At 39.7% G+C, this 12,935-nt stretch overlaps 1 protein-coding gene across 3 annotated transcripts in view; it reads right to left on the bottom strand.

Moving 5' to 3' along the window:
- Window positions 1–12,935, bottom strand: part of rapgef4a (Rap guanine nucleotide exchange factor 4a) — a 50,572-nt gene that overhangs the window by 35,918 nt on the left and 1,719 nt on the right. For 2 of the 3 annotated variants that reach the window (XM_079518883.1, XM_079518881.1), the window contains exons 2-4: window positions 3,273–3,415; window positions 1,710–1,798; window positions 462–608 (exon numbers count right to left, since the gene is read on the bottom strand). In XM_079518883.1, the coding sequence (XP_079375009.1) occupies window positions 462–608; window positions 1,710–1,798; window positions 3,273–3,415 (379 nt within the window). Of the gene's footprint in view, window positions 1–461; window positions 609–1,709; window positions 1,799–3,272; window positions 3,416–7,633; window positions 7,849–12,935 lie in introns of those variants that run through there. The other variant, XM_079518882.1, reaches the window with a different exon arrangement.

The following is a 12,935-nucleotide window of genomic DNA, read 5'->3' on the forward strand; positions in this document are numbered from 1 at the left end:
GCACGCACGCACGCACACACGCACGCACGCACGCACGCACACGCACACGCACACGCACACGCACACACACACACACACACCTAATGTTGACGATCAACTAGGATTCGATTGTGGCATCATAAGCTCAGTCAAAATTCTTATTATATACAAGGATCATAAAATGAAAATATACAGAGTGAAACAAGAACCCACGAACAGAGAAATTACAGGTTTGTCTGCGAAGCTCTACTTCCACCTAGTGGTCTCAAAAGGCATAGCAATAAATACTGATGTACCAGAAACCACAGACAGGAATCATATGGTATGTGTCATGATCATGGTGTACATTCCCAAATAATGTCATAAACTGCAATGAAGTTAGACAGCTAAATTATACTTGTAGTTGAAATTATTTTAGCTGACAATCTGTTATCTTTGGAGTAACATAAATGTGTTTTTGAAGTAGGCAGCAAGGCACTCACCTCCCACAGAGATTTGAACTCTCTCTGGTCAATGCGTAGGAGCTCGCTAAATTCCCGCGTGACGATGGTAGCATGACGAGGGGTGTTATCCAGTATAGACTCGCCAAACGCTGTCCCAATCCCCAGCGTGCAGATAGTGACAGCATCCTATAATAAGACACCCAGTTACACCTCTCTACTGACACAGTTCTTTTATCATAAGCAGAAGAAGGAAATGCAAGGAAAAGGACATAGGTACTTGTTGTTCTCGCCAAACTTGGCCTTTTGGAGATGCATTTGAAGTGCTCTGTTCGGCACTGATCACATCACTCTCAAAGTTAGGAGGCAATCTCGCTCCTCTGAGCACTTGCATTAGAGGGATGCACTTCTGTCTCCAAAAGCATCACTCCAATCAGGAGCCTGGCGGGCTGACTGGAGCCCTTAGAGCTGTGTATAATGACAGCTATTCACTGAGGTCCCGCAAGGTCACAAACAGAAGGCTCTCTCTGTGACTCACACATTAAACTGAGTCAACTTGAGTCAAGTAGAGAATTCCCATTTGCATGTGTCATGCACATTTGTCACGCTGATAAAATGAAATCATCAATGAAGCTAGATTATAAAACATTTTCTCCTGTTAATATCCGATGATGGTGTGAACAAGCTGATGAAAATAATGGTTATTAAAGGAATCAATATTTCTAAATTTCATCTTCAGTTTGTTTTATCATGCCAGAATGTTCTGCAGTGGTGGAGTACTCAAATGTTTTTTTATTTAAGTAAAAGTATCAATACTGCAATGCAGATGTACTCTGTTACTAGTAGTAGAAGTCCTGTATTCAAAATGTACTTGAGTAAAAGTACAAAAGTATCAGCATCAAAATGTACTCATGTTGCAGAATGTCCCATTTCACACGTTAAAATGCGTAAAAAATCTTTTGAAAATAGCCGATCTACAAGCTCGCAATGTGTTGCATCGCAACGCATTGTGAGCTTGTAGATCTGCTAATAGGGCTGAAGTGTTTAATATATGTTTTCTAATCTAGATTGCCAAAGTAATTAGTAACTAAAGTTTTCAAATAATTGTAGTGAAATAAAAGTACAATATTTACTACTGAGATGTAGTGGAGTAGAAGTGAAAGTATTGGAAATATTCAAGTAAAGTACAAATACCGGCACCTCAAAATTGTACTTAAGTACAGTACTTAACTAAATGTACTTTACACCACTGATATTCTGCTGTATCATATCAAATGGAATCAGTGTTACCTGGTGATTCGCTGTCTCAGACACTTTAACATCCAAGGAGCCTGACAGGACAGTGTACCAGCTGGTGCCAATGTCTCCTTGGCGGTACACTGAAAAATATAACACACACCTAGTTTAGAAATGCAAAAAGTGGATATTATATATTATTTGCGACTGTAGGTCGCAGATTACTATGAAAACCTGAAAAACCTGTCAGTCCGACACGCCACCATATATGGCAGTTGGTCCGTCATGCCTCATAACACGTCACGCCACCATATATGGCCGTCAGTCTGTCACGCCTCGTCTGTGACTGTGCCCATTAATACATCAAGTAAGGCAATTAGGTTTCTGCACTGTCAAATAGGTCTACATCTATCTTAAGATGCCATCAAAGAAAGCTTTTTTTACATGCTTTTTCGGTCATTTGTCTGGAAAATAATTTTGTTTAAAATATCGTGAAAAATCGTATCGTGAACCTCATGTCGTGATACGTATCGTATCGTGAGTTGAGTGTATTGTTACATGACTATTAGCCATACATGAAGACTGGATCACCTAGATCTGCATATATGGAGCCGGCCAGCAACTCTACATCAGACCTCAAACCCTTAGATCTCCATATATCTCTTCTGACATTCCATATGTTGACCCTCCACACCTGTGCTTCCTCGTCGATGTCTCCCTTTTAACTGATACCTGTCCATTCAAACTCTAGATGGGCCCGCCCCAAATTTATTAGTGCAGCCACGCCCGGCAGCCTGCGAAAACTAGAGTTCTCAACAGGCCCGAAAATGAAGGCCCGGCCCTACCTGGGCCCTCAACACACTGTCCCCGCTGCCACCCTTAGATCTCCATATGGAGCCGACTTGTTCTGACATTCGATATGTTGATCTGACCTCATCAAACCCTGTACACTCAAGACAAGCTCCATATATGGCCAGTACAGAATTCATTCCATATGTTGATCTGACCCCCCATGCCAAAGCGCCAGCACTCGCCCAGCAGTATGCCGTCACCCAGGCGGATGCGTGCACGTGTTAGGGCGAGGTCGCTTCTCGTCCTCAGGGCGTCTTACTGGTATTATTTTAAAAAAATTGTCACATTTTTTATACAAGGGCAGGGGCGGTGTGGATTTTTTTGTTATCGCGTTAATAAATCACTGTTAAAATAAAATAATCGCGGTTATGAACTCGACACCGCAGTATGCATTACACAACCACGGTATGGCGATATTGCGGTTAATGCCCAGCCCTACTCACATATAATTTGTCTCCGATATGTATGCCAGTTCATTATAATAAAACTAAGAGCATTCAATTATGATTTATGATTGATTAATATCATCTCAAGGGAAACTCAGGCAGTCTTTTAAAGATTCAGGCGTGTGCTGGGTGCAGATTCAAAGAGAACATAGAAAGAGAATAAAATCCGCACTCTCAGTCGTAGTAAGAGTCTTGTTTAATAATGTAGATTATTTTATTCTCTTTCTATACGATTAATATCATCATCATCATCATCACAAATTACACTGATGAACAGCTTTGACTACAGTACAGTTTTAAGGCTAGAGATAAGACCTACAGGTGATTCCTTTCTCCAAGCATTCATAGAATCCACACAGGCATATCTGTTGCAGCAAACTGGGGTGAAACCTTTCGAAAGCCTTCACATTTTTCAGACGTGCCAGAATTATGTCCACATCTTCCCCTGAACGCTCTGCAGGCCTACAGGGAAAAACAGACCATAACAAAAGGTTAAGTGCTAAAATAAAGGAAACAACCATGTACATAATGTCTTAATAGTGCATAGTGTTACTATCCTCCATAACATTATCTTCAATCATATTGTGTGTTATTGAAGGGGATGGGGGAAACAATGTTGTCCTGAATGCCACTTGATAACCTCTAACCTCAACCGTGAACGTGAATAGACCACAACTTGTGTGATGCAGCTAATTGCAGCATTAACGCTGTATATTCTTAATACACACTATTGCAGGATCTCTGTAAAAAAGTGTCAATTTTTGGAATGTACAAGCACTTTTTCATGAATGTTGTCAAATGTCAAATTTGAAATTTATTTTCAGGCATGTTGTATGGACAAAACATTTTCCAGCAAAAAAACAATGCAGGCCAGTCGAAAAACTTGAAGACCAGAGGTGACCAAACTTTTTCTGTCGTAGCCCCCACATTATGGAACGCACTCCCCTCCCACAGCAAACTGGACCCCACCATCGAGTCTCACCAAGTCCCACCTTTATACCTTGGGTTATGATCCCGTTTGAGAGTGCTGTGGTGTACCGGTATTTAGCTTTTTGATTTTCTGTGCAGAACTTTTTAAACCTTGAGTTGTAAAATGTGGATTGGATTTGATCGTTTTCTTTAGCTTGAAAACATTATTCTATGAGTGACATGGCTTTTGCAACTTGCCCTCTAAAATATAAAAAAATCACACCCGTGTGAACTGAGTGGTGTAAGGTCTTATATAGACTGATCAGCTGTGGTCTGACGTAATGTCTGACGTAATGAAATCAGACCCGTGTGAACTGGGTGACCATAGGAACCATGCTCATTTTTGAGTGGTGTAAACCACTCCTACAACTGGCTTTGTTAGTTTACGTGTCTGTCTGTCTGTCTGTTCGTACCAAAAAATGAGCATGGTTGCTATGGTCACCCAGTTCACACGGGTGTGATTTCATTACGTCAGACATTACGTCAGACCACAGCTGATCAATCTATATAAGACCTTACACCACTCAGTTCACACGGGTGTGATTTTTTTGGTACGGACAGACACATAAACTAACAAAGCCAGTTGTAGGAGTGGTTTACACCACTCAAAAATACATCATTCAAAACAATTAATCAAAAAAGGCATAAGCTTTGACAGTCAAATGCAATCCACAAGCCTACTGAACCCTACTTTCCAGTTTCCAATACACTTTGCATTCATCATTTAGTTGAGTGCATTCATTCCTGCTGTGTGGGAAGTCATACAGTACACCAGATTAAACTAATGTAGGCCTATAGGATGTTAGATCTCGCAAACAAAATGCGGAATAGATTACAGGACGTCATCTTTTAATCTCTAATCTTGTCAATACAATAATCAATAAGAACGTTGAAACCAAAATACAAATGCATCCAACCATCAAGAGGTTTAATATTGCTCTGAATTGTACATTCTGGAAAATTATACATTACTGTCTCAACTGAGATGTCATGCTATACAGGTCATGTTGAAAATGTGTTTTCACTGCACTGTATGCAAGCATTGTAAATATCTCATTAAATATTCCCTGGCAGCCGTTCAACCTCTATTAGGCAAATGACTATACCTTTCACCCTAGGCGCTGTTAAACCAGCAGCAACATTTATCAGAGAACTGCCTCTGGTTGCATCTTGTGTTTTTGTTTTCTCTCGGGTTCAGTGCCTGCAGTGTTCAGTAGCTGTGTTTAGTCTATTAAATACACCAACACATTTTGCTCTACAGCTCATTTGTCTACAGTAGAACAACCTCCCAGAATCTAAAAACAGGGCATCTATTTGGAAAACATCCAAGGCCACAGAGTGTGATAATTTAGGATGAACATCAGGTGAATCATATAATGCTGTTTCCAATGAATTGTTCATAATCATACTAGGTAGGGGACGTTTCATTTTTGCGACACTGACAAAAGGACACTGCTGTGTAAACACATCTGGCCTGCTGCGTCACACTGCTGATTACAGCCGATGTACTTTGAACCTCTTCTCAGGAATCAGGATACAATACCCCCCTACTCCACCTCTGTCCTTTCTGTCTTTATCCATTTCATTTATGGAGGAGACTGACAAAATCAAACGTCAATACAACAATGAGCCTGTAGTGACGTAGTAATGTAGTGGTGTGTCCGTTTTATAGTCAGGTTTGGATTGACATTTTCTGTATGAATACTGCAATTGGCCATTAGAATTCATTAAGTAGAAAAGGAGTCAAATTAATAAATACATTTTCCTTTCATCATCAAACCATCTTCTAACCTTCATTGAACCTTTATGGAAGCTTCATCATACTGTGGAATTGATCATTTAGTACTGTGACCGAGTTTCAGTGTGTAGCCTATTTAAGTTTTAGTGGTAGGCCTTAGTCCCTCTCGGGACCCCCGGTTGAGCTCTTTTCATCGTTCACCCGTAGGGTCCCTCCCCATCGGTCCCAAGCTATATGGTATACAGACGGACTTACCGTCGAAAACGTCCTTTCTGCGCTGTGTGAATAGTCGTGATATGTGTCAAAAGAAGCATATATGAGCTATAGGAGACAACGGAAACCTCAACGAATTTTCCTTTGGCGCAGAAGCCGTTAAGTCTTTTTAATCTTTGTTTGACCGTTTTGTCAGCTCTGAAATTCTCTCTTCCTTCCTTCCTTGACTTCCTTATTGACATCCCATTGTACCGCCTCCAGCGCCAGGTTGGCTAGCTGCGCGTCCCTACGTTCCTGCCTCTGATCTGCTCTGTCGCAGCTAGCCAGTTCCGGCGCTGGAGGCGGTACAATGGGATGTCAATAAGGAAGTCAAGGAAGGAAGGAAGAGAGAATTTCAGAGCTGCCAAAACGGTCAAACAAAGACAATACTTAACGGCTTCTGCGCCAAAGGAAAATTCGTTGAGGTTTCCGTTGTCTCCTATAGCTCCTATATGCTTCTTTTGACACATATCACGACTACTCACACAGCGCAGAAAGGACGTTTGACGGTAAGTCCGTCTTCATCCCATATAGCTTGGGACCGATGGGGAGGGACCCTACGGGTGAACGATGAAAAAAGCTCAACCGGGGGTCCCGAGAGGGGCTATGGTATATGTCTACGTACGTAGTAGAATAGAGCTACAACTGCAAAATGTCCACATCACAAAATTAACTAACAAATATTGCATTTAAGGTTGCAGAATAGTGATGTCAGGAGCAAATGTCAGTATAGTCAATGTCAGTCTGCCCCTGCTACCCTTAGGGAGGTGAAATTATCTTTCATCATACTGCCAATAATACACAAAACCAGAATGTGGTGAATCAATCTACAACAGCAGACAAGATTTGCTGAGGTTGTATTCCATCTGCATTTCTCCTTCCTTAACTTGCCAACTTCAGCGTAATAGAAGAGGTATCAATACAATACTATTCACAGTTCACACTACACTGATGCACTGATGAAATGTGTCAGTTTGACACACTTTGGTTGATAATGTTGGGTAGCTTAATTAATATAGAATGTAGCAACGCCTATAGAAATCAGTGCATGATACATACATGGTATTGCTGATAAACGTTTTTTTAACAACAGTAGGCTACAATCAGTACAACACTAATCCATATTGATTGATGATAGGCTACACTAGCCTATTGCCCCCATCTGTTATACTCTATTAGTCTTAAGCCCAAACCACACCAAAGGGTCGTGTCGAGACAAAACTTTTTTTAAGGTTAACCACACCAATGCAAGTTATGCAACTAAACTCATCGAGTTGCAAGGAGTTGCATTGGTGTGGTTGACCTTAAAAACCGTTTTGTCCCGACCCGACCCTTTGGTGTGGTTTATCATTTGAGCCATAACTAGCTAGAAGAACCTATAGCAAACATCGGCGTTCAGCCAAAACGCATGCTCCACAATTTAACAAACTCAATTATGATCGACTCGTACATTTAATGGCGTACTGTATAGAAAGACGTGGCACGTCCAAGGAATAAAGGATCAAGGATGTTAGACAATAGACACAGGAGTCATTCAGGACAACGTTTGCAGCTAATCACATTCTCGTTTTAAAATGCACTGTAGCTACCGTGAGACATATGGAGGCAGGACGGCAGGTGCACGTGGGAAATCAAATCACGAAATCAGTCATAGTATTGTCATGCATCAGTCGTATATCCATATAGGCAATAACATGTGTGATGTCAAATATATTTATTACCTCTTATCTAGACAAATAATCCACTCTGCAGACGCAGACGAATGCGAAGAGGTGTGTGCTGCTACCATTTTCGGCGTGATCACGGACCAGATGCTGCAGCTGAGGGAGGGGGATGCTTGCTCCAGCAGCGCACTTGTTTAGCCTATGGTCCACCTAGCTCTGGTCCACCTAGCTCTGCTCCATAGCTCTAATGCCGTTGCAACGGCATTAGAGCTATGGACCAGAGCTATGGTCCACCGTCCTCTCATGCTCATTCTGATCTGGCACCCGCAATCTAGTCCACTTGCCAGTTGCCAGAACCCATTGAGTTTGTGCTTGAAATGTACTGTAATTCTGCAAACTGTTAATACAATTTTTCAATCAATCAATCAACCATAGGCAATAGGCATGTTGAGTACACCAAAGTTTTATGTTAGAAATGTTGAGTATGGGTCCCCACTATCATGTAGAAACCACCGGATGCTAACTTGCATATGTTGAACAATTTTCATAATGGCACATAATGTGACCATATAGCCTACCATTAACAACCTATAGAAGGCAACACAAAATAACTTTCATCATGTAGCATGTGACGTGTCAAACTAGGGGGTTTTCATGATGCTGAATCCATTCCAAGCATTAGTTTTGCACATAACCTTTTTTGTTGTTGTTAATGGTATGGTCACATATTTTGAGTTTTGACTTTTCACGCAGGAACAGGTTACAGAAGATTTTTAGACTCTCGTAGATCTATGTATTTATCGATTTTGACATGTTCAATCTATGTATAGATTGAATCGATAAAAAAGAAAACATCTATGAGGGTCTAAATCTTAGGCTAGGTTACAGCCTACAGGTAGGCTAAAAAATAAAATGTCAAGTTCAACAACAACAAGTGGAGAGGCTTGATTGATCAGGCTGGCCGGCCTCAATCTACATTATTGTAAATTGCCAGTGGGTAATATTCAACACATTCAACCACAAAATATGGTTTAAACAACCACACACATGCATTGCATGTCCCTCACAAATTAAATCACAGCATATATTTTGTACTGCAGTCACCTTGGAAGAAAAGGGGTTTCTGATCACATGATGCTTGTACACTGGCACAATATTTAAAGTATGAGAACCAGAGATGCAAGTCGATGGTGCCACAAAAGATTAGTAAGTACAGTAGGCTATAAAGAAAAGAAAAATAATTAAACAAGGCTACTCTAATAAATCAATATAATCATTCACAAATGAATAGCTATAAGGAAAAGGTCAAACAAATCAAGAAATTGTTCAAATCAACCAGGTACAGTCAACTGAAGGAGGAAGTAACTATACCTATACTTAAACCAGCATGCCAACAAGGAAAGTCTAGCCAGGCCTTTTAGGGTGGATTCACAGTTCACACCAGGGACTCAAACATAAAGGGAGAAGAAAAAAAACAGCATACTATCCAAGTTCTGGATCCGCTGGCTTTCCGATCACTCCCTCCATTAGTCCTATAGCAAAAACAATAAGACGCAGTACATTAATCAAAGGCTATAGTGTTCAGAATAAAGACTACACACATTTTAAAGTGTGTTTATGCTTCTGCTCCTCTGTAGCATGTCTGAGTAAAAGGCAGATGCAGACACCACCCCATGGCGCAAAGAGGCAGGTGCACAAGAACAATGTGCCACACAGCATGATTTAAAGTGGCCTGTCAGCACTGTGGGATATTGGCATGCAGGAGACAGGCAGCTAGATATGACTGACCAGATGGGTCTAGTCTAGAGTCATATTGCTCCTCAGTTGACTGGAGCTCAAGTCTTGATGTTTTTATATTAGACTACTTGTTTTCACACATCACTACGAGATATTTGTTTCGTATTTATTTATTTCCACAACTGCCATTGTGACCAATAATCCTAATGGTGGCGCTACAGCAAATGTTTTTTTGCGCATTTATATAGCCTACTCGGGAACGATGCAAGTCGGGAACAATGCGAGTTGGAAATGCACCCAGTTATGTGTTGTCAGAGTACCTGTTGTACCTGCCTGTCTGATGGAGTTCTGTGTCATGCCAAATATGGAGTCATGATTATATTTTATTTCGCTTCGCTGTGTCTTGTGTCTTGAATGGCTCCAGCCCTTGAATTGCTATAGTCGCACAAAATGAAGTGAAATTAATAAAGTGTCAGTCTATCTTGTTATTTTTGAGGAATATAATCTTTTTTATTTATATTCGTCAGGAGATGGCAGCATTTTCCTACACCATATTCAAGCAGTTCATTATACTCCTACTGTGGTTCAAAACAAACTGCAACAGTGCAAAAAGGAAACATAGAAAAGCATCTTACACAAACTCACTGTCCACATGAATGTTTTGCTGCCAATCTGATATTGTTTTGTCCTCGTATGGCAGCAGTTTTTTAGTTTTGCGTGGTGTTGCTATAGTTTTTGCATGGGATACACTTGTCACACAGTCATTTACACTTTACAACAAGCAACACTGTGCTACGATGAAGCATAAATTATGCTTTTGGATGTCAGGTCAGGGCATGCTATGAATGAGCACAACAACATGACACATTCCACCAATACTGCATTCCACCAACTCACAGCTGCAACACAAGCCCATAGTACAACACAAATATGTTTTTGGTTTGTGTTAGAAACAGTTTTATATCATCTCAAATCAAATGCCAGATTATTCAATCTGTTGAAATCACACTCTCCAGTTTCGTCATTTCAGCTCCCCATAAAAGCTTACGTTTGTAAATATTTCCATGAATTCTGAACAAACTTTTACATAACTATTAGATGACAATGTACATAGGTGACTTGTGAGTCATTCTTATCTGCCGAATTCCTTTAAATATTTGAACAATCCTCAACCTTGAAGAAGCTGGGATTCATATCTGACAAGAATGTGGTGCACAATATAACTATTTCAGTTTCTAACATTTGAGCAGGAACATAAAAAAACAGATATTTTAACTTAATATTTTGTTCTGTTGGTTGGTTGTATCACATCTTAAACATCCATTAAGCCAATCACTGTATCCAATTGATTTATACACCCTTGCCTTATAATGTTTGAGGTGTTGCCATGGGAACCATTGGTTTGACTATGGCTCGCCATGTTACCCCTGGGAGTTAGACCACTGGCTTTCAGTATATGACTTTCAGAAACCTCAGTTGCTAGGAGATAATCCAGCTATCTTGTCAAGGTAAACACACACATATGCAGCCCTCATGTGCTCACACAGCAACATTTCAGATGTTAAGCATTCATAAAGATGTTTGTTGCATGCTGGTATGTAGAATCCTTCCAAACTTACCGATCTATGAAAAAGTCCACAGTGAAATCCCTATTCTCTTGAATTAATTTCCCCCTGCTGTCGAATGTAAACATTTGAATGTGCTTCATAACTGATATCGTCCAGTGTCAAATTCTGTCAATGTACTGAATAAGAAATGAACGTGACATGTGACATATGTATACAGTTATATAGAGGCTATAGATAGAGATTTTCAGAGGTTATAGAAAACTCAACACATCAGATAGCCATGTCTCAAAAGGAATGCAAGTGCAGATAACTTCCAAGGAAATGCCAGAGGATCTGAACTTTTCCAGAAATAGTCAAATTGCCTCCCTGAAGTTGTATGTTGTACTCCTCAAACATGGTTTGATTTTATAACTTTGATGAGCTCCACCTGGTTTAGAATTAAGCACAAGCACAACTGTTTCATATTGTGTGTTGTTCAATTAGGGAGTTTAAGAGACCACCTTTCGGTGATTCATTTTCTTGTTTAGAGCATAATTGTGACGTTGATAAGGGGTTAATAGTCTGTTTTGTATAAATTAAATATGTAGATGGGATTACACTGGAGGCAACTAAAGAAATGACAATCCAAAAAGCAACTTGGTGGCCTGCTAAATAGATCACCATCTGTTAGGGCTTCAATGCCAGGCCTGTTTCATATTGTATCAATAATTACTACCATTTTCTCACTTAGTGAATTGTGATATAATAATCATCATAATCATAATCATAATCATAATCATAATCATAATCATAATCATAATCATAATACTTATTATTATTATTATTATTATATCTCTCTTCTTGTTTTGGTGTACATGTGTAGACTAAAGTTTTAATGTTCTAAAGTTAGACATACATACACAAACATGTGCATTTATGCAGCCTACACTACAACAATATTTGACAAATAAGTAATTGTTTTAAATTAGGCCAAAAGCATGCAACATAACTTTCTTAAACACACAAGTAATATGTTACTTGGTCAATTTAGGAGGCAATTACACCCTCTTCTATTAGGTAGGTAGGTATGACTATGATTGAAGAAAGCATATATTTTCCCAGGCTTGATCTTCTTTCTATTTCCTGTAATTCAATTGGATGATATTTATAAAATCTAGGCACACAGCCACCATGAGGATATAAAATCTCAATTAGTGTGTCTTTGCTGACCTCTGTTATGTTTTATGTTGTCAATCAAACAAGTGTTCATCTTAAAACAACTGTGAGCTTGTATGTTTCCTTATATACAGCTCCCAGAGGAAGAGACCTGTTTTCAAGTGTGCATGGTCGATTTCTATTTTAGTGTACTGTGAGAATGAAGTAGGCCTACCTTGAGATAATGTCTCTATTTTTTGGTAGAGCTACATAATCATGAAGCTATTGAAGAAAAACACCTGTAATTTATTTGTGAAAACTGAAAACAACTAAGTCCACAGACACCTGCAGACAATTTTAAATAGCAGTGATTAACTGGGAGTGTAAAGGCAGCTAGCATGCATGTCTTGACCACATATTGCTTTTCATTACATTTACTCAATGAACAGCAGCATGGGAACGGCTAATGCATCTAAACTAGAATTAACTTGAGATGCCAATATTGATGCTGACTTTGAGAGCTTGTTACAAAAATGCCAAGCACATGATAGTTCTGATTAATTGAAAATGGAGGACCCTTATGTAAACAAGTCTTAGGGCCCTATCTTGGGCACGCCTTTACCCTTTATCCTAGCCGCAATTTGCAACTCTAGATTTGTTTACAATGGGATGAATCTAGAGTTGCAATACCCTCCATTGACTCCCCACTCATCCAATTTGGTTTGTGATCTGCTTGTCTTAAACAACGTTAAACTCACCAACATTGCAGCTGTAGTCCAAGCTTGAATTATCCTCTTTCAATCTGCCGAGCTTGTTTTTCATAAAAATCCCCCATAGACATGTTATGAGCTACTTTCTGTCAAGAAATTCTGTGCAGGTGATTCTTTTTCTAAGTGCTGGAGTTTGGAAGCACTCGTCAT

The sequence above is a fragment of the Electrona antarctica genome, assembly GCF_951216825.1.
Source record: "Electrona antarctica genome assembly, chromosome: 13".
Lineage (NCBI taxonomy): Eukaryota > Metazoa > Chordata > Actinopteri > Myctophiformes > Myctophidae > Electrona > Electrona antarctica.